This window comes from Euprymna scolopes, chromosome 1, assembly GCF_053919585.1.
Source record: "Euprymna scolopes isolate OS-2025 chromosome 1, ASM5391958v1, whole genome shotgun sequence".
NCBI lineage: Eukaryota > Metazoa > Mollusca > Cephalopoda > Sepiida > Sepiolidae > Euprymna > Euprymna scolopes.
The window spans coordinates 192,972,074-192,995,087 of NC_136482.1; the positions used below are offsets into that span (position 1 = coordinate 192,972,074).

Genomic DNA, 23,014 nt, shown 5'->3' on the forward strand with positions numbered 1-23,014 from the left:
GATTACTGAGAAGAAAAAAATAGTCATCTATTGCGAGCATAGAAGAAGAAAGAAATCAACTCGACACGCACCACAACTTGGATGATGGTTGTTACAAAGAAAAGGTGTAAATAAGCTACTGAAATTGCAATGACGTAAGTTATCACTATGAATTACAACGCATGTCAACAAAACTCAGCAGTTATGTGTATGATAACATTTGTTACAGATACACGTTATTGCTATGAGATGCGCATATTAACATATTTGCTTTAATCAAAGAATCCTAATTCTCAAGCGTCGTATTACAAAAGAAAACACTTGGTGAAAGGCAACATGAACAATAAGTTGGCCTCTGAAACACATTTCATGACCAATCTGAAATAATAGTAAGCGAAAGTTTTTAGGAATTTATGATGCAACAAACACACTCAGCCAACAATGATTATCTGAAAAATGAAATAAATTAACATTGCAGAGTGGAACAATAAGTGTCGTCCTACAGAAAACAACACTACATCTTTATTTTAAAACTTTTTGAAAAAATTAATTCGGGTAACTTGATTATGTAGCCACCTTCAGCCTCAATCATTGCCTTGATACAGGTCTGGAATAAGGAGCATGACTTTTCCACAAACACCGGAAGGAGCTCAGTGGATGGCAGTGATCAGGCTGGCTTTGGTGTTGTGAGAGGTCATGTTGGTGATATTGTTGACGTATGATCAAACAAAGTAGTCGAGTGGATTCACGTCAGGGGAGGGGGGACAGTGAGAGAAGAGTACAAAATTATAGCACTCCTTCTAAAGCCAAGATTTGTGGGCCGGCACTGAGTCTTACTGCCACACCCAGGGTCTACCAGTTGCCACCTGATTGCATCAGGGAACCACCACGTTCTTCAGCACATCCAGGTACACTTTAGTGTTGACTTTCAAGCCGACTTTGAAGAGGTGAGGTGGCATGATGTGGCCCTCACTTGAAACCACACCAAAGACCATAACCATGGGCGGAAACTTTGTTTTCATCACCCTGGGAACGTCCCTGTTATTTGTGGTAATTGAGCGATGTATTTTGAGGATGCTGGCAATGGTCCTGTTGTCATAACTTGGATCGGTAGAGAGCATGAGTTGTACAGTGGCACATCTCCGATCTCGCTCGTTGAATATTATGTCACTTTCAGACATGATAGAATGCTCCTATCAATCTTGGGATTTGTATGTAACTGGCCAACTCGTAGATGGTCTGCAACAAAAAAAGAAAACTGGCTTTCATCAAACGAAGATGGAATCATGTCGTCTTTTGTAGGGCGACAATTTTATCGTTCCACTCTGTATGACACAACACTGGTGTTCGATTTTCTGTATTCTAAACTATCCTTTATTTTAATATTGACAATCATTCCTTTTATTTTGTATTTTACATTCTTTTTTGTTTGTTAATTTGAAAATGTAAGTTTTTTTGTTTATTTTTTTGTTTTTTTCTTTTTGTGTTCTTCAGTGGACTCAGTTACGGACCCGGAAACATAATCTGGTCCGTTTATTTGAAAAGATGCAAAACTATCAATTTGAAGAGAATTCTGATCCTGATAAAGTTTTGGATTCCAGACCTTTGTCTGTTGATGACGTTCAAAGGTAAATTTTTCTTGCCTTCTCATTTCCTTTTACTAAATAAAAAAAAAAAATTTACCAACTTACATTTGTTGAAAAAAATTCTTTTAAGACCTTTTGTTGCTTGGTTTGTGGCATATTAACATCTCAGCTATTTTGATGCTGACCAAAAGTTTTAAAAAAAAAATCCTTGTTTGAAATCATTGTCTTTGGTAGAAAGATCTGACTTTATTGGTGATTTTATTTTGTTTTTAGTTCCCAGACAAAGGAAGGGTTGAACCTAGTAATTCATTCCTGTTCGTCCATTTGTCTGCTTGCACTTTCCTCAATAACCACTCCTTGAATATTCAAAAAAAAATTTGCACAAACATTAGTCATAGTTGAAGTAAATTTTTACCAGAATGGATTGTCTAGGATAGCTCTGGTTGCTTCCCTCCGAGCCATTATAGGGATAAAATTACCTCCAAATCGTTCATCTGTTCATTTTTGACATTTCGCACAAACATTAATCATGATGAAAGTAAATTTTTCACTTTTGGAGGGGAACCCTGCATGCTCAGCTTTTTTTTCTTTTTTTTTTAAGAAAAGCTATAGCACTTAAATATATATTTTATAAAATATTAAAAGTTATTAATATTTTGTAAAAAAATAAATATGAATGGTTTTGAATTTTTACTAAAAAAAAAATGTAACTTTGAGATCAACTCAATTGGAAAATGTGTTTTATTTGGATTTGATAAAGGCATCCGATATGGTATCATAGTAAATCCGTTCCATTCAGTTAACATAATTGTGGTGCCAAATCTATATTTAGTCCTTGTAATTCCTTTAAAGGTGTATAATAAATATTTTAAAAAATTCATTAATATGAGCATGCATATTATTTGTATTCATCTTGTCTTTAGTGTTAATTTTTTGTTTCGGTTGATGTAACCTCCAACCTTCTTCAGGTGAATCTTGCTGAGCTTGGGAATCTGCATGGAATCTCAAATGGAAACTTTTATTTAATCCACGGTAATAGCATGCTATCGTTTCATCAGCCATGACTGGGTAAAAGTCCTAAGTAATTTACAATTGTATTTTGAGTGTCACCCGTACTGAGGATTGAACCTTCATCCTCCAGAAGAATACTTACAACTGGATTTTACCAAGTACTCTATTCACTACGCCATGGCCAAGTATTTGTGCAATACACCCGAGTTCGACAAGATACACTTAAAGAAGATCAGGATTACATCAACAGAAACGTGAAAATAACACTCAGGATGAGAACAGTAGTTCGAAGAATCCGAACAATACAAATAATCAATCCTCATCCCCAAAATTCCAAAATATATTTTTAAAATATTTTATTCCAGATTAAAACGAGTTCAAACGATGGAAGAATTAAAAGATTGTTATCAACATTTTCTCCTGCATTATGGCTCTGATATTCCGAAGATGAGGAATATGGAGAAGAGGAAGAAGAATGAAGATGGAAATAATACTGAAGAACAACCATCAGAAGAACCTGTGGACAGCATCAAGCAGGCAACCCGCAAAACTGGTTATGATATTTGCTTACAAGCAAAACTCGGTATGTATATTATTTAATATGACAATTATTGATTTTAAATATTGTCACAGATGTTACTTGCATTCTCTCGTACAGATATTAACTCGTCATTGATTAACCCAGAAACAGGTTTTTGGGGAACTGAAGTATGTAAACTCTCAATGTAGGCAAAAATTTGAGTAAAATTTGAATTCTTTGTGATCTTGGTTGCAAAGCTGCTGCCATTTTTAAGAAAAAAGTATGAATGGCTGCTGGAGTTTGCCTGGACAATGCCTCCTCAGAAGTTATCTCATAGATTCTCCCAAAAAAAAAGAAGAAAAAAAACTCCAGCATCATCCTTTGTTTCAGGTTGCACAAAAGTGAATATTAATTAAAAACAAATTTAAAAAAAAAATGAAAAACAATGGATCTTTTTTCTTTCAGCCAAAGATTGCTTTATTAATTCGAAAATTTTACAAAACCAATTCATCCAAGGCATGAAAATTGTTAAACAAAATGTTTTTACTATAGGCTTTAAAAATAAAGGTACAAGATTCAATTTGAAATTTATTTATCTTCAAAGTGTATTTTTATAAATTTTACAAAGTAAGGTATTAAATTTTTATACCTTACTTTGTAAAATTTATAAAAGTGCTCTTTGGAGATAAATAAATTTCAAATTGAATCTTGTACCTTTATTTTTAAAGCCTATAGTAAAAACATTTTGTTTAACAATTTTCATGCCTTGGATGAAATGCTTTTCTAACTTGTAATAACTTTTCTTAAGAGTTTATATGAAATAAAGCTAGCTTAATCTTATTCAACATTGTTGTTCATGAGTTATAAATTGTTCACAAATCTGAGAAGGACCTATTGTATGTTTAAAAAAAATCAATTGATTGTTCATTAATAAACGGCTTCAAATCATATTTATTTTTATCAGATGACATAGCTCAGAAATTTGGCTTGACACCTGAACAGTTTGGCGAGAATTTGCGTGATAATTACCAACGTCATGAAGTTGACCAAGATCCCGGAGAACCTATTGAGCTAGCAAAAGAATTGATTTGTGGGTGAGTTGATAGGTGTTATGTTCATGTTTGTACAACATTTAAAAAATTAAAGTACCTCATAATAGTGGATTCATTTTCTTTTTTTTTTTTACCCATATCATCAACAAATATATTTTTATATATTTTGAATTCTGGTTAATTTCATTTTGTGTATTAACTACTATATTTAACAGTTCAAAACACAATAAAGCTCAATAGGTAGATATTTTATTCTTAATTTATGAATTAGAGCTAAAATGATAGAGATAGGTGAACCCTTGATCAAGCCATACCAATAATCATGTTTAAGTATGTATTTTTCAAATCATTTTACATTCCAAAATCACATTACCTCAAAGTAATATGAGACCTGTTTGTTTTTCTCTTTTTCCAGTCAATTCCCGACTGAAGATGATGTGTTGATGGGAGCTCGTCATATTGTCGCCATGCAGATTGCCCATGATCCACTTGTACGCCAGTGTATTCGTGCCGCCTATTTTGAAAGAGCCAAAATCAAAACATACCCAACTAAAAAAGGAATGAAAGTAAGAAATTTTTTTTTTTTTTTTTCTTTTTTACTGGTATGTGCAGGGAAGGGAGTATATTTTCTTGTGGGGTACAGTTTAAAATATTTTTTATTGATTCTTTCTTTCTTGGAATTGGAGCAGCTGGAACATATTCTGACAGGAGGTGATAAGCATTTTATCTTAGAATATAGTTTAGCTTAACTATATTGGATGTCTTTTTTTTTTTTTTTATTTTTTTTTTTTATTTTTTTTTTTTTACAAGATGGTCGCCACTTATCAAGGCCTGGAAGCCACTCGGTGATAAGGGTTATTGCATGTACAGTACGTTAGTATTGAGATTTGATAAAGTGTCTTACTTAAGGGGGCAGTTCATCAGGAATTTGTTTAGGTTGGACTTGAAGACAGAAAACATCCAGGTTGTAGTCAGGTGGGAAACAGGCAGACGGAACAGGGTTCGACAGACGTGCACTTCTAAGAATTTGTTCATGGAATCTACGTTTTGGTTTTGGCATAGATAAAGAGTGGGAAGAAGTTACTGCTTATCAAGGCTTGAAGGCCATTAGAGGATAAGGGTTAATGAATGTATGGTTGTAGTGTAGTAATCATTAATGATGTTGATTGGGTAGAATTTGGATTACTTAAAGAACCAAACTTGTTTACATTACCATATTGTAATCAGCTGGGAAGCAGGCCAGTGAAACAATGTTCTACAGGCGGGCAGTTCTAGGAAAGAAGCTTAGTTCATGGAATCTGTGTTTAGATTTAGGCACAATTAAAGAGTGAGAAACTGTTGATACTGCTTGTAGCTAGTCAGGTGTTTTTTGTGAAAGTTTGGCAAAGGGGGACCGTAGATTGGAGCTCAGACAAGTGTTGCCTAGGGGTACATATTAAAGATATGACGGGGGATTCATATTGGAAATATACATATAGCGGATATAACGATAGTGTTGATGAGGGAGAGACATTTATACATATACAGTTCTTGGATGCTTGCGACTTCATGTATATATACGGACTGTAGATGTATACAAGTTCTTAACACAGAGCTGGTGCTACCAGATCAGGCTGCCCTGTGGCTTCCTGAGACGAAATGCACCTACATTGACGTTTTTTTTTTTTTTTTTTTTCTGATCTTTTTTGTAAAACTTAATTATGTTCTGCAAAACCAAAAACAAAAACAACAGCCTATTTCCCCCCCCCCCTTTTATTTTATTTTTTCCTACCTTACTCCCGGTCCTGGATATGACCTTAAACTACATCCGATGGTGAGGTCCGGCTTACGGGCTTGGGGAGTGTGGAGCCACCTCTTAATTGCCATTGCTCCCAGGTCCACCCTGACCCGGAGTGGTAGTACCTGTTAGGGTCCCAACTATGGGTTAAATAGAAACAGATTTTAAAAAGGAAAAGAAACAACAAAAAAAGAAAGAAAAAGAAAACAAATATATTCTATTAAATTATCTATTTATTTATTTATTTTTTTGCCCTGTCGGTAGGGCATGAGAACAAACCGACTGCCCCCCTGCAGAGGGTAAAAATCCCTCAATGGGGCAACCAGTTAGCCGTGGGTTGCTACCCGTAAAGTCTTAGGACGTGATCCTGGTGATTGAGCGAACCTAAACCACGATACATAGAAGTTTAGGCACCGCAACACATTACTTTGGCCCTTACTTCGATTAGACGGGCGGTCGGAGAGGCCCGATCCGACCAATCGACCAGTCACGCCAAGCCCCACCATATATTGCCCATTCCAAAAACTCACTACTAATACAACACATCCCCCCTCTCCCACAAATAACCCTACTCCCTAATATATGATGGAAAGCGGTGGCTGAAGGTCAATCGATTAGGTGTGAATATCGATGACGAGGCTGTAAACCCCTCAGGATTGCTACAGATCCCATAGCAATATCAAGAGAGAACAGATAATCATTATGATACCACCAAAGTCGGTTATATCATCATTGTATCCCTGTAGAGGCTGGGCGAATGGGTTTCCCCCCAGGCTCTTCCCAAATAGGACTCCGAGGTGGGTGGGGAACAAAGATGACGAAAAAAGAAAACAAAATATATGGCTTATTCCTCCCAAAAACCACCCAACCACCCAAAGAGAACCCACTCTGATGTCTCTGACATCAGTAGCTCTGACGAAGAGACGATAAAACCAAGGAAGTCAACATTCATAGTAATAGAATCAATGGAGGAAACTCCTTTGAGCAAACTATCACCTTTTAAAATTGAAAAAAATCTTAAAACTCTAAAACCAAAGTCTATTAAAAAAACAATTTAACGGCAGCCTACTAATAGAAACCCATAACGAAGAACAAACTAAAGAAATATTGAAACTAAAATTATTTGAAAACATCAAAGTCAAATGCTACAGACATCCAACCCTAAATACCTGCAAAGGAGTAGTGAAAAGCCACGAACTTGCACTTTGTCCCTTGGAGGAAATCAGGACAAACTTACAGGAACAGAATGTGTTAGATGTTCGCAGAGTTCAAATTAAAAAAAACTGAGAAAATCGATACCAATACATATATACTAACTTTCGATTCCCTCACCATACCCAAAGAAGTGAAAGTCGGATATATGAAAATAAATGTAGAAATTTATATTCCAAACCCCCTCCAATGCTTCAAGTGCCAGAAGTTTGGACACCATCAAGATCGGTGCACACGATTACCAGTGTGTGGAAGATGTGGAGAAAGTGGCCCACACATTGACTGCAGAAAAGATTTCAAGTGTGCCAACTGCCTGGGAAACCATGGCGCTGGCTCTAGATATTGCGAAATATGGAAAAGAGAAAAAGAAGTGACCAAACTAAAACATATAAAGAATATATCCTACCCAGAGGCCAGGAAAATCATCGAAACTAAAACATATGCAGATGCAACAAAAAAAACTAATCCAGTCAACAATCAAAATGGTCATATACATGTAACGGATACAACTGACAAGAAAATTGATGTCCTAAGCAAACTAATAAAGGAAATGAAAGAACTATTAGAAGAAATGAGGAAAATGAATAGTGCAATGTCTGCAACCAATCCAAGGATAATATTAAGTAAAGACACTACTGAACCACAAAAAGAAACAAAACCACAAACCATTTCTACAAAAACAACCGAACAACCATCAAACACATCACAAGCCAGAAAAGAATCAAAAATCCCCCCAGACAAAAAAACAAAAACAAACAAAAACAGGAAAAGAAAGATCCCGATCTATATCTCGAACAGGGACTCCGACAGAAAATAGATTTGAGGGATTGGAGACGATGGAAGTTGAACACAATTCCAAATGATGAACAAAATATTACAATGGAATATCAGAGGGATAAAAGCAAACCAAAATGAACTCACAATATTTATAACAAATATGAGCCCAGCACTTGTCTGTCTACAGGAGACCTTTCTGAAAGAAAATAATACCATCAACATAAAACACTACACATCTTACAACTACATAAATAAAGATACGGACAGAGCTTCTGGAGGCACATCAATACTTGTGAAGAATGAAGTCCCTCAAAGACAAATAAATATAAACACAAACTTGCAAGCAATTGCAGTTCAGTGACTCTACATAGAACTATAACACTTTGCTCAATATACATCCCTCCAAAAGATACAATCAACGAAACTGAGATAACTCAATTAATAAAACAACTCCCTAAACCCTTTTTTCTACTAGGAGATCTCAACAGTCACAATGTAATATGGGGAAGTAAAGAAACAAATAAAAAGGAAAAGAAATAGAAAACATAATAAATAAAAATAATCTATGCCTCCTTAATAATCAAAACTACACCTATATGTACCCAGCAACAGGTACTTTCACCGCCATTGACCTTACCTTATGTGATCCTTCCATATATATGGACTATGACTGGAAAGTACACAATGACACCTGTGGGAGTGATCATTTCCCAATCATCCTGGAAAGTCTAAGTACTAGCACTGAACAAAAAACACCCAAATGGAACCTACATAAAGCGGATTGGGAAGACTTCCAGGAACAGTGCAAAAACCAATTAATTATCGAAAAGAATGATGAAGATGACCATTTGAACTACTTCATTAAAACACTGACAAACATAGCAAATAATACCATACCGAAAACAACCAAAACCAACAATCACAACAAACCTTGGTTCACAAAAGAATGCAGAAAAGCCATCAGAGCTCGACGAGCTGCCTTGAGAAAATTCGAAAAGTATCCAACAAGCGAAAATCTGGATTTCTTCAAAAACAACAGAGCAAAAGCCAGACAAATCATAAAGGAATCCAAAAGAACAACCTGGAGAAATTATATATCCAAAATTAATGTGAATACCAAGGCGAAAACAGTTTGGAACATGATGAGGAAAATAGAAGGAAAGTGTAGTAGTACACCAATATCCCACATCTCTAAAGGCAACAAAATATACACCGATCAAAAAGACATTTCCAATAACCTGGCAGATAATTTATCAAAAATTTCATCATGTGACAGACAAACAGAGAAATTCAAAAAGATTAGAGAAAAGGAAGAGAAAAAGAAAATTCTATTTAAATCACAAAATACTGAAAAATACAACTAACCTCTTACCTTGCCTGAATTAAAAGAATCGCTAACCAAATCCCATGACACAGCTACAGGGCCCGATGAAATTCCATATGAAATCCTCAAAAAACTTCCAGAAACCTCAATGAAATACCTACTTGAAATTTTCAACATTATATGGTCCAGTGGAAACGTACCCGAGACCTGGAAAGAGGCCACAATAATACCAATCCCCAAATCTGAAAACTCAAACATCCAATCCCAATCAAGTAACGTCTCAGATCCATTGAATTTCAGGCCAATAGCTCTAACAAGCTGCATTTGTAAGACCATGGAAAGGATTATAAACAAAAGACTAATCTGGTTCCTGGAAACAGAGAATCTTATTACAGAATTTCAAACAGGATTCAGGAAAAACCGAAGTTCAATAGACCACATAGTCAGACTTGAAACCTTCATCAGAGAAGCCTTTGTAAGGAAGGAACATTTAACAGTAGTGTTTTTTGACATGGAAAAAGCCTACGATACTGTGTGGAAGTACGGTGTTACAAGGGATCTGAAGGCGCTTGGACTAAAAGGCAGAATGCCAATTTTTATTGAAAATTTTTTAAAAAATAGACGGTTCAGAATAAAGGTTGGCACAGCTCTCTCGGACTTGAAAGAACAAGAGAATGGAGTACCTCAAGGGAGTATACTGTCAGTGACCCTGTTCAGTATCCGAATTAACAACATTGTAAAAAACCTTAACCCTGGGGTAGATTGCTCCCTATATGTGGATGACTTCCTAATATGCTGTAGATCTAGATATATATCTATAATAGAAAGGAAGCTTCAATTGTGCTTAAACAAAGTAATGAGATGGACAGAAGAGAATGGATTTAGATTCTCCAAAAGAAAAATGAAATGCATGCATTTCTGCAAACAAAAGAACATGCATAATGATCCTGTCCTAACCATGGAAGGAACGCCCATACCCGTTACTGACCAGTACAAATTCTTAGGGATTTTATTTGACAAAAAGTTAACATTCATCCCACACATAAACTATCTGAAAAAAAAATGTAACAAAGCTGTAAATCTTTTGAGAGTGGTAGCACATACCGATTGGGGTGCAGACAGGGAAACACTCCTTAAACTTTACAGAGCACTAGTCCGCTCAAAGCTAGACTACGGTTGTTTCATATATGGATCAACCCGAACATCATATATAAAAAGCCTAGACCCTATTCACCATACTGGCCTAAGATTGGCCCTAGGAGCATACAGAACTTCCCCCGTGAACAGTCTATACACGGAAGCACACGAACCCCCACTAGATCTAAGGCGAGAAAAGTTAGCCCTTCAATATTTACTGAAACTGAAGTCTTGCCCAAACAACCCTGCATACCAATGTACCTTCTATCCTAAATATGAAGAACTCTTTAACATGAGAAGAAAAACTATCGAAACGTTCGGGCTCCGAATGAAGGAAAGCATTGAAGAATCGAAAATTCCAATCTCCAGCATTCACAACTTCATACTGCCTAAAACACCCCCATGGACCATGAAACAAGTTGAAATAAAACTCAACCTAAACAAAAAGTCCAAATCTACCACAAACCCTATTGAATACCACGACGAACTTCAACATTTAAAATTACAATATTCAGACTACACCTTTATCTACACAGACGGGTCTAAAAGCAACAATCACACTGGATGTGCAGCAACGTACCATAAAACCACAATGAAGAGAAATCTTCAAAATGAAGCATCTATATTCACTGCAGAGACTATAGCTATCGATCTAGCACTCAACATAATTTCAGAGGAAACCACCAAAAACTTCATCATTCTCACAGATTCTCTATCAGTCCTATTATCTATACAAAATCAAAAACAAGAAAATCCACTAACAACAAAATTAATAGAAAAAATCAATACCCTTTCAACTACTAAAAACATTATTCTTGTCTGGATCCCCAGCCATGTGGGGATCAAAGGCAATGACAGGGCAGATATAGCTGCAAAAAGATCTTCTCACCTTCCAACTGACAATTTTAAGATTCCACATACTGATCTTAGACCCCAGATAAAAGCATACATACAGGAAAAATGGCAACTGCGGTGGAGTCAGCAAGAGGGCAACAAATTATACTCAATCAAACCTGAACTTAAGGAACGATGTCCGGACATCAAGAGATCACGCCGAGAAGATGTGATACTGACTCGGCTGCGCATAGGACACACCAACTTTACTCATTCTTATATACTAAATGGAGAATCGACGCCAGAGTGCATCCCATGCCAGGAGACACTCACAGTAAAACATATCCTAGTTGGGTGTGATGACCTTGCCCCAACTAGAAAATTATATTATACAGAAAGCAATATGGAAGACCTTTTTGAAAAGGTCAACTCAGCAAATATTCTAGCATACCTAAAGAAAGTAAATTTATATAAGAAAATTTAAGGAAATTTAAAGTTACCCAAATATACACATCCATGTATAAATACAACATTTAATTTCTTAGTTCAATTTTATAAAAAAAGGGAGGAAAGGCTGAAAAAGTCATTCCCCCCCTCCCAATAAAAAAAGTTAAAAAAAAAAAAAAGGACTCCGGCATTAAATGACCACATAGGTTGATATGCCGTAAAACCAATCAATCAAAAACTTAACACAGAGGAGGGGAGATACATATTCATGGAAGTATTACACAATGTTCATTACAAGATGTTTAACACATTACCTTTTGAGTGTTGAAAGATGACACATGACAACAGTTTTACAAAAACGCAATGATGATTCTTCATTCATTGGACCGGTCGAATGATGATGACATCAGGAATTCAAATTTGGATCTAAATGGTTAGTCTTCTACCCTTTGCTTCCAAAGAGTCAGCTGACCACTAACTGCCAACTGACTGACTCTCAACTGTCTCTCTGACTGACTCAGGCTCCTATATTGAGAATCCCCCTTCGTTATGACGTCAGAAGTGTGTTTTCCAAACGTGGCCAATTCACGTGGCTATGCACACGCTTTTGACAACAAAAGAACTCTCAACATATGACTCTAACCTATTTTTTAGCAATATATTTTTAATTTGTATTGTTCATTCTTTTTGGCTGACCTTTTTAACATTCTGATTCCAAACAGAATGAACAATCAATTCTTTTTACGATATAAACAATATCTAACTATTTCTAATAGAATTTATCAATCGACTAAATTCTAACATTTCAATTAACGTTGCTTACAAGGTTCGAGTCTCAGCTTATCCTAATCTCATTTTCACTTATCTAATGTTCTTATTTACATGAGAGGGGGCAGCCTTTTTCCTGTAACACAAGCACTTGCCATGAAAATGATGGAGCAGAAACAAGCTCAACATCATTTAACTTACTTCCTTCAATAATTGCAAGAAACCTTCCCTACCGCCAATAGCAATGGCCAATGACTCTTTATCTGAAAGTACATCTTTTAAACTGCTCGGCCTAACGTTCACAGGAAACATGAGTTGGAACAATTACATTGAGAACATTGCCAGGACCGCTGCGAAGAAGGTGGGTTCTCTCTACCGTGCTAGAAAGCTATTAACGCCTGAAAGTATCCTATACCTCTATAAGGCCACCATTCGCCCATGTATGGAGTATTGTTGTCATATTTGGGCTGGTGCATCTGCCACTAGTCTCTCGCTCCTAGACAAGGTTCAAAAGAGAGTTGCCAATCTGATAGGTCCTGAACTGTCAGCTAAACTTCAGCCTCTGTCACATCAACGAAATGTTGCATCCCTCTGCCTGTTCTACAAGCACTTGTGCCCTGGCGACGTAAATACCCCAGACAAACCCAACAAGCAGCTAAATCCCACTCCTTCTCAGTAGAGATCCCTAGATCCTTCTATTCCAGTAGTTTCTTCCCCAGAACATCTAGATTTTGGAATTCTCTTCTGGGTCCCTGCTTCCCCGACTGTACTGACATGCAGAAGTTCAAGTGCAACGTGAAGCGACATCTTGCTGCCCAACTCTCTACACAGTACACCTGATGCTTATGTCCCTGATAGTAGCTCCCTACATCAAAGTGGCAATGTACCTTGTTTGGGGTGAAAATGTAATTTAAAAAAAAAAAAAAAGCTTGCAATGTCTCTTCTGTGGGAAAGAGATTGCAGAGGAGAGAAAAGAACATCACCTTAACTAAAAATTGCTTCAGATTGTACCATCCTTTCAATAGTTTAAATGCAACTGTTTAAACTTTATAGTCCATAAACAAAAAACAACTAAAAATCTCTTGACAACTGATTCTTCAAGTTCAGATTCACTTCTAAGATATGGCCTACAGCTGTTAATCACACTTAACCTTGTGTACTTAACAAATCATATCTACACTTAATTTGAAAAGGATATTGCTACTAAGTAATATGTAACAATTTTATGGCCAATTTCTGTGGTTTGTAGTTTCTTTTAGAGAGTGTACTTTTGCTCAGAAATTACATTTTACAAAAATAAATTTATTTTTAGAATTTCTTTATTATCTTTATTTTTAATTGAAACCAAAATTTTGAAGAATAAATAGTTCTTGTTTTGATCGGACTATTGAGTGTTATTTATGCAACGCTTTGGTCGGTGTAGCCTTCGACCTTCGCCAGGCATGTTGGTTGTTATCTTGGAAGAGAAAAGAGAAAAGTTACTGCCTCTGTAAATGGTTTTGTATTCTTGGAGTTTTTATTTTGGAGGCCGTAGTTTCGTATGTGTGAAAAAAATCTGGTTGACAAAGGGCTGGCAACTCTAATAATGTTCAACAGGAGATTATCTCCCGTTTATCATTAAAATTTTAAGGAGGGTGTTGTACAAATTTTTGTTTTTCCTACAATTAGAAGTTCCCATATGATGCTAATTTCTATGCTTGGTCTGCTTAGTAAATTTTCTTTTTTTAGTATATGTGCCATTTCTTTGAGTCGTCTAAATCTTCACCTTGCACCCCTGTCAATTATTTTGACCTTGTTCCACAAAGGGAAGCGTGTTCCTTTTTCTTTCCATGTATCATCAACTAGTCCCGACTTTTCAACCTCTTCCTGTGTTAGAGCTTTACAGAATTTTTCTAGCCTTACCTTTAGGGGGCAACCGGTCTTACCTTTTGTATAGTTTTCCACATTTGCATGAAATCTTATATACGCAGCTTTTTGTCATGAGACTTTCGGTCAGGGATTGACTCATACTAGAGATGTTTTTTGAGATGTGACAGCAGTAAAGGGGTGAGATTTTGCTGCTTATCGGTGGTATGTACATCAAGGGGATTATAAGTTCATCAGAGCCCATTTCATTAGAGTATTTGTAAAACCGGCACAGAAATGCAGCATCACAGTGATGGGACAGAAGTTTGAGCTTAGCCGACAGTGTGGAATCTATTAAATTATTAGAATATTAAAAAGTTATTTAGCTAAAAATTATTTTTACAGTAAAAAGAAATAAAATACAGTAGATAATCCACTGTGAAATTTGCACAGGGTCATGCAAATAATATATTTCTTTGTAATTTATTTTTATTTTCTAGGAAATTGATGAAAGCCATGTTTGCTACAGTTGGAAATACCTTCGAAACAAACCTGTTATTGACTTGAAAGAAGATGCATTTGTGAAACTCTCTCAGGTAAATATATTTGATTTTCATTACCTGCTTTCTTTCAACTTTTTTTTACTTATAAAAATGAGAAAAAAAATGTAATTCTATTTTGTTTATTTCAGGCTGAAGAAGATGGTTTATTGAAAATTGAATTCAGTATGGATAACTTTACTGGCAGCACACAAACTTACTTCAAAGAGATCCAACAGCTTTATTACAGAGTAAGTAAATGCATATTTCATTGAACAGCGGCAATAATTTGTGTTTGTTTCTCTTGCAATCCGTTTTTTTCCATGTGGCGGGCCAATGTTCGAACGTTCTGTTTGAGTATATAGTCGCAAACGTTTTTGACTTCCAAGAGTCTTCTTCAGGCGAGTGATGAATGAAAAAAATTGCGTTTAGTGAATTTATTGAAAAAGTCAATTAAAATCGTTTTAAGCACTTCGACATGCCCTCCGCTCCTCATATTGAACTTGATTCATGGTCGGCTTCTTGTAAATGAGTAGGTGTTCTAGGATGGGGTTAAATTTTAAGCCGGCTAAAATGGTGTTTTTTATTAACATGTTTCTAAATTCGTCATAGAGTAAGTAAATGCCAATGTATTTTTTGTTTTGTATTGAAAAAAACTTTTTTAATGTTAATTAAAATACAACAAAAAATATATAATTTATCAAATTATGGAAAAACGTGGAACAGAGGATGCAAAGAATACATCAATCTAGCTTTTATTTCAAAATATGAATATGGCATAATAAAGAAGTTAATACATTTAGTTTTTTACTTATTCCTTTTTTTGAAATTTTTCTTACAGTAGTCTGATGAATATTCGATAATAATCTGTCAAGAAAGAAAATAAATGCAAATGACAGTTATAATGCAGTATCTGTACATTACCGGGTACAATCGAATCAAACCAACTATATTAATTTCTAAAGAAAACTTGGTACTTGTACAGTTTAATAAAGACATCAAAAAATGAAAATATCGAAAAAAAAAAAAAAAAAAAAGTTGTACGTATCCGTTTTGAACTGAAGATCTCCGGAAAAAAATTTCACTTAATTTGATTGAGTAGTTTTTTTTTTTTACAGCGGAAAAATATGTTTTTATAAGAGCGCGTTGAAGGCAGTATTCTTGAATTTGTTAATTTTTGTTTAGAGTTTAGAAACGTCACGGGGAGATAACTCCAGTTAAAGTGCCGACACTCCCTCCCCATCTTTAATACTAGCTTTTCTCCCTAAAAATCGAACCTTTTTCTTGGAGAGGGAGTGTCAGTTAAAATAAAAATTTAGTGCAATATTAATAACTTTGTTGCTTACAAGACTGGAAATATCATTATGGATATATCTGTAAGGCGTAAAAAGAAAGCGTTAATAATTGGATGAGAACATTTTTTTTTATATATATACTAGCGAGGGGTACCCGGCGTTGCCCGGGTGTTTGCAGATGTGTGTGAAAAAAAAACAGGTGCTCGTGAAAAAAAAAAACAAAGCCTTGACGACGCGCAGTTGGAAAATATTAAAGTGTGAAGAAAAAACAGGTGCGCGTTTTTGATTGACGTGACGGCGATAGGTATTCAGCAGTCAGCATTTTGTGCGGGACAGTTTTTAATGAGGTCAATAAATCGGTTTGTTTGTTTTTAAAAACCCGCTCCCCCGTCTGATATGACGAAGTCGACATTGACCAAACGTTCACTGGCTCTGGGACTGTTATTAGAGTCGAGTTTCGCTTTTTGTTTATACCGAAAACCGAATGTAACGCGTGCCGATGCGGGAAATGTGGAATAATTAATGTTTGAAAGTCAATAAAATTAAATAGACAGGCGAGCTCCGTGGTTAAGTGTGAGATATTACAATTTATAGATGATATAAAAAGTTTTAGGAAGTTTTGAACCGAGCGAGCGCTTCTCTGAAAAAAGCCTTTTGTGGACATCGAGGAAAAGCGTACATACATACATACATTTTCGCTTTTATATATATATATATATATATATATATATATATATCTAATGTTAAAGCTGCAGCCATTGGAAGAGGAAGACAACTAGTAGAGAGAGAATGATGAACATGAAAAGAAGTCATCTTTAATTTTAAGATTTAACGGTTAGAAAAATCAGATGAGTGAAATTATTTTTTATAAATACTGCTATTCATTGAAAATAAAATTGAAATATTTATCTCCAGGAAATTGGTTTGTTTTTTTGTTTTTGAAATTGGTTTGTTCTTTTGTTTTTTGTTTTATTTTTTTTTCTGAAGATGAATATTTTATTATTTGAAAAAAGAAATTCAATTTTATTTTTAATAAATAGCAATGTTTATTACAAATAATTTCACTCATCTGATCTTTCTAACTGTTAAATCTTAAATTATTCCCCAGTCTTTCAAACAGCGGAATTCCTTTTATTTTTTTCTTAAACAAACCTTAATTCTAATTTCAAGTGTTTGATTTGTATATTAAAATTATGTAAAGCATTTGAGTTGTGAATTCTTAGTATTCATTCTGAAATTGTGGTTAAATGATTTTTTTTTTTTTTTTTGACACTCTTATTCTTATGCTGTTTTGTACAGAAAATAATGCATTTTTTTTTTCTTTCTTAAAAGGATGAGTTCAGTAAACTTGTACAACAATGGAATACTCAACGAAGTCAAGCTTTAGAAAGAGCTTTAATGAAAATCCTTTATCCTCAAATGGAAAAGGAAATCCGAGCAAAATTGCTTGAAGAAGCAAGAGAGTTTGTGTTACGGGTAAATATATCTTTGTTTTATTTAAAAAAAAAAAAAAAATCTTGTATATATTTCTTTTTCTTTGTACAAAGAAGTCACCACTTATCAAGTCTCAGAGGCCATTCGAGGATAAAGGTTAATAAGTGTACAGTAGTCAGTGTGACAATATTGTAGTAATTGTTAAATGGAAATTTCATAAATTGGATTACTTAAGTAGATGGTTCATCAAGAACTTGTTTATGTTGGACTTGAAGACGACCATATTGTAGTCAGCTGGAAAGCAGGTAAATGGAAGAGAGTATCACAGACGTGCAGTTCTAGGAAAGAAGCTTTGTTCATGGAATCCATGTTTAGGTTTAGGCACAGATAAAGTGTGGGGGAAATTATTGATAGTAGTTCCAGTTAGACTAGTGTTTTTCATGAAAGTTTGGCGGGGGCGGGCATAGACTGGAACTCAGACGTGTACTTGCCATGAAAATAACAATAGAGCAGAGACATGCTCGCAACATTTCTTCTGTGGAAAAAAGTTACAGGGAAGAGAAAAGGGCATCCCCTACTAGGTTATGAAGTCTATTTTGAACTCTGTCGAGGAAGGATAAGATGCTATTAGCAGATCCTGCTCAGATGTGGCAACACTACTCCATCCTAGGCAGGTAATTCTTATTCCTTTAGCAATATGAAATTGTTTACTACAAAAATGAATACAAAAATTGTCCTCAATTTGTTTGCTATATTTCCAATTTAGCAAGGCTACCCAGTTTTGTCTGGGTGGAGGTATAGCACAAAGTTACTCTTCAAAAAGAATGTGTGAAATTTACCCGCATAAAATAAAATTTAAATTCAAGCAATAATTTTTTTTAATAAAGTACCAATTTCATATTAAAGCAAATGAAGTTTTAAAAAAATTTAGATTTAAAAAAAAAAAAATCTTTTTACAACATTTTTTGTCTATCTACTTGGAGCAAACTTCATGTAATTAACACCTTTGAGTAATTAAAAATGTCAGAAAATGAAGTCACTGCTTAAATAGATTCTCTGTGAAGACTGGAGGAAATAGAATTTAATGTTAGAACTTTTTATCTTGTAGAGTTAAGCACAAAGTACTCCCTTTTAGAGCTTTATTGCTATAGCAATAATAAGTAATTAAAAGCGATTTATCTTAACACTTCTTATAAAGTGATAAATTTTTATTTTTGTTATATATGAGAGAGAAATTGGATGATATTCTAGTTTAAATACGGCTCTTATTTAGAATGTAACATAATTAAAAAGCAAAAATACAGAAAAATGTTTGATGTATTATTGGAAATATTCTAAATAAGATGTTTGGCAATTTGCATAAGTGAGTTTATTATAATTTATGTTGCTTTTTGCACACTTTACTGAAGAGGAGAGGTTCTATATAAACTCTCACAAAAGAACTTTCAAGAGAAGGAACTCTGAAATATTGGAGGAAGTTAATTTTGATTAAAAAAAAAAAAAGGGGGAAGAGCACCTCACCTCTGCTAAACTGACTTAAACAAGGAAAACCCCTTCCAAAATTACTTTTTTTTTTTTTGAAATAACACAAGAAACTAAGTATTTCTTTGTTTCATTTGGAATTGTAATATATATTTGATTGAATGCAATAATTGCCTTTGTTTGGTTTATCACTACCTTGATCCAAAAAAAAGATGTTCTTAAACAAAAGTGTGTTTGCCTTTACTGTAGAGGTTAGAAATAACCTTCTAAATAATTTCTAACAGTATGTACCTATCATGGAATGAATGACATATTCCAAAAATCACATAAATATATCAAGTAGTTTTATTTTGAACTAAGGAAATCAAATTTCACGAGTAAACACAAAAGAACTGTCTCACATTGCTATTTTGAAAAAAAAGATCATGGGCAGAATAAGTCCACAATTATCGTTGACTTATTCTGCCTATGATCTTTTTTCTAACCAATTACACATTAATTGCTTGAAATTGGTTAGAAATGATTTCCTTCATAAAAATAAAACCACTTTATCAGTTTATATGATTTTTAGAAATCGTAGCTTGTATTAATATAGGTATGTACATTATAAAGATTTTTCTGTAGTTTTGTTTTATTTTTAATTAGGTTTAATTCTAAATAAGAACCTTAAAAAAGACATGTTTTTGTATATTTTAAATATGCATATTTGAATAATTGTAATGATTTGGATCTTTTTTTTTTTTTTTTTTTTTTTTTTGACAGGCCTGTTGCCGCAAATTGCACAACTGGCTGAAAGTAGCGCCGTATCAAGTCGACCAACAATTGGACGATGACTATGATTATGATGATAACAACAATGGTGTGAAAATAATGGGATTTGCTTATTCGACTGATCGGTAAATATTTTCATTAGTTTTCTTTTCTTTAGATTGGTTCAAAAGATAACAAAAATAATTTAAGCTTTGAAACTGTTCTATATCTCTCAAAGAATTTTTGAAAAATTCTGTTGTATTTGTTTGTGGGTGTGTGTGTACATAATTTTTTTTATGTATAAGCTCTATGCATCTATTGAACATTTGAAAAAATATTGGTTTTTAGTTCATACTTGAACTTAATCATTATTAGTGATCATTCTAAAGGCAAAAAGATTGTTACTCATTTTTTTTTTTTTTTCATTTTTTTTTATTCCTATTTTAAAACTTTTTCCTTATTTTCAAGTTTTCTGCTTTTAAATTTTTCCTTTTATTTTTTTGTTTTTTCTTTATTTTTCCTTTTTTTTTTTCCTTTTTTCCACATGTCTGAATTTTCGTTATATTACACCTTACATGTGTTTCATTGTATAGCAAAATATCACTAAGCAACTCTTCATTTTGTATAGTATAAATTTTTAATGATACAAACATTTTGGTTACATATTTGAACACATCTTTCAACTAAAGCTTTATTTTGGTTTACCTTCTCATACAGGCATGATTCTGTGTGTGTGTGTGTGTGTACGTACACATATACACACAACTCTTTTTCACTCCAAACCAAGAATATTACCACTTGGAAAGTGAGAGACTACTTAGGATTGTGTTTAACAGGATTGGGGAGTTAAACAGCAAATGCTTGTTGACATTACATATAAAGACAATTTAAACCATAAAAAAACTTTTAGTAATGATTTTCAACTTGATAGCAAAAAACTGAAACAACACCCCCCCCTTTTTTTGTAACATATTTTCTCTTTTCTTTACTTTCAAAAGATTACAAACCTTGGCGAAAAAAATGACATTTATTTTTGGTGAAATTTCTTTGAATGACAACAGTTGGGATCTTTTGATATTTAGATTGAGTTTGATTTTTGTCCCTCGTTCTGTTAAAACATTCAATGAGATCCGCTCACATTGTACGTTCTGAAAATGTAATATCCAGTTCTTTCTATCTTTCTGACTTAAATGTATTTCATTTCTTTGTTGCATTGTTTGAATAAGCTTTTAAACTTTTCATGTTTTTTTGTCTTAAAGAGATACACCTTCGTTTGCAACAATTATTGATGGCAACGGTCAAGTGACTGATTTTCTTCGTTTACAAGATATGACCAAAAGACGAAATGCATGGAGACCAAAGGATAAAGAAGGCAAGGTAAGTAACAAGGATGCCTTCATTCAATCTGGCATTTACTGATGAAGATGCGAGTGAAAAAAATAGTGCCTTTTATGAGAGACGAGTCTAGTGGAAAAAAATAAATTGTGACAGCGGGAATAATGGTTAAAAAAAAAAAAAAAATAAGACTCAGATGTCAGAAATCAATCCGAAAAAAATTTTGTAAAAAATGAAAAGAAAAGAAACAATGACGTGTGCCGGGTAACAACTCACATAACTGAAGTCAGTAACTGAACGCTCTTATCAGTGTGCCCACGATTATGCAGATGCTATAACATCGCAAATCTAGCTATTTAAAATGAAAGAACGTATCAGTGATTTGTGCATTTGCGGTTTGCAAATCATGTTGAAAGCCAAGTTTTATCTGACCCCCTCTCAAATAAAACAATATTTCTACATGAAATAACGTACAATTTTTTTCCAATTCATCAATGTTTTTTGCCCAAGAGATCATTATTTCTAACGATGCCGCGTTCGTGTGTGTACAATGTGGATGGGACAGAGCAAACAAAAAAGCGACCGTAATAGAGGTCAGTGTACCCAATGATACAGGGCTTAACAGAGTTGAGAGGGAAAAGATAACAAAGTATCAAGGACTTATGTATGATATGAAACGAAATTGGAAATTAAAAGACGTTTCAATTATACCAGTCATCATAGGAGCAACTGGGCTTATGAAAAAGAACTTTAAAAAGTACATAGCAAGCATACCCGGTGAACCAAGTGCAAGTGAAATACAAATGATTGCACTGAAAGGGACGGCTAGAATCCTGAAAAGATCTCTTGGTTGGACTCACTAAAATAGGGGTAAATGTCAGACATCTGGTTGGATGTCCCATCCCCTAGAAGAAAAAGTTTAAGAAAAATGAAAAAAAAAAAGAGAAGACACACAGACAGTTCCCCTTTATATAATAGAAGTTGAGGATGCCATTTTAAACTTAAATGTGACGGAAACTCTCACAGAGAAAAACTAAAACTGAATTACAATGTTAAAATATTATTTAAAACTTGCTCATGACTGACAGATGGACAGAACCTTTTATAAAGATGAATGGACACATGTAAAAATGTCATTTCAAACTTGTATGTGACAGACCAACAAAAATGTAATTTTTAACTTGCATGTGACAGACCAACAGATAGACAGTGCCTGTCATAAAGACATTTGGATACATCAAAAATTGAATTGCAATAACAACTTGTTTATATTTTTATCGTTTATTTTATAGGAAAAGGACCTTGCCAGACTAAAAACTTTTATGGCTAAAAAGAAACCTCATGCTGTGGCTGTAACTGGAGAATCAAGGTGAGCGATTATTGTTTTGTTTTTCTTTTAAGATCACGCAAATTATGTTGAACTGTAGTGGTGGGTATATCCATCAATCAACCAACATTGTTGTGGTCATGAGTAGACTGAAAAGTAAGCACTCCTTTAAATACTGAAGTCATTGTTGTGTACAGTGTTCAGGTGCATTGCAACTCATCAAATGTATCAGGTGTAATTTTATCAAATTTTTTGGAGGTGTGAGGTTCTTAAGGGATGCAGTTGCTCGGAAACCAACAATCGATGTGGGCAGTTCCATGTTTAAGCAGTTCTGAGCATGAAGAAATGTTTCTAAAAATCATGTTAGTTTTATTGTTTTTGATTGTAAGAACGTTCATGTGAGTTTTGGAATTTTTTAAGATAGATTTTGATGATTTCGATTATATGAACTACTATTCTCATTTTGGTTGTTATTCTTGCAGCATTTCAACTTATGTAACCTCTGAGTAATACTTTCAAAAAGATCACCTATGATGATAAATCCTCTATCGAAACAAAAAAATGTATTTAGTTATGAACTGCT

General features: G+C 34.2%; 1 protein-coding gene across 1 annotated transcript in view; it reads left to right on the forward strand.

Annotated features, from left to right (window-relative positions):
- The window catches only part of LOC145278684 (transcription elongation factor SPT6-like), an 86,485-nt gene that overhangs the window by 31,239 nt on the left and 32,232 nt on the right, over positions 1 to 23,014 (forward strand). Inside the window, exons 11-20 of the mRNA XM_080130679.1 lie at positions 1,474 to 1,607; positions 2,942 to 3,159; positions 4,061 to 4,190; positions 4,564 to 4,714; positions 14,770 to 14,865; positions 14,961 to 15,059; positions 17,436 to 17,579; positions 19,782 to 19,915; positions 21,029 to 21,146; positions 22,397 to 22,473. Coding sequence (XP_079986805.1) covers positions 1,474 to 1,607; positions 2,942 to 3,159; positions 4,061 to 4,190; positions 4,564 to 4,714; positions 14,770 to 14,865; positions 14,961 to 15,059; positions 17,436 to 17,579; positions 19,782 to 19,915; positions 21,029 to 21,146; positions 22,397 to 22,473 — 1,301 coding nt within the window. The remainder of the gene's footprint in view (positions 1 to 1,473; positions 1,608 to 2,941; positions 3,160 to 4,060; positions 4,191 to 4,563; positions 4,715 to 14,769; positions 14,866 to 14,960; positions 15,060 to 17,435; positions 17,580 to 19,781; positions 19,916 to 21,028; positions 21,147 to 22,396; positions 22,474 to 23,014) is intronic.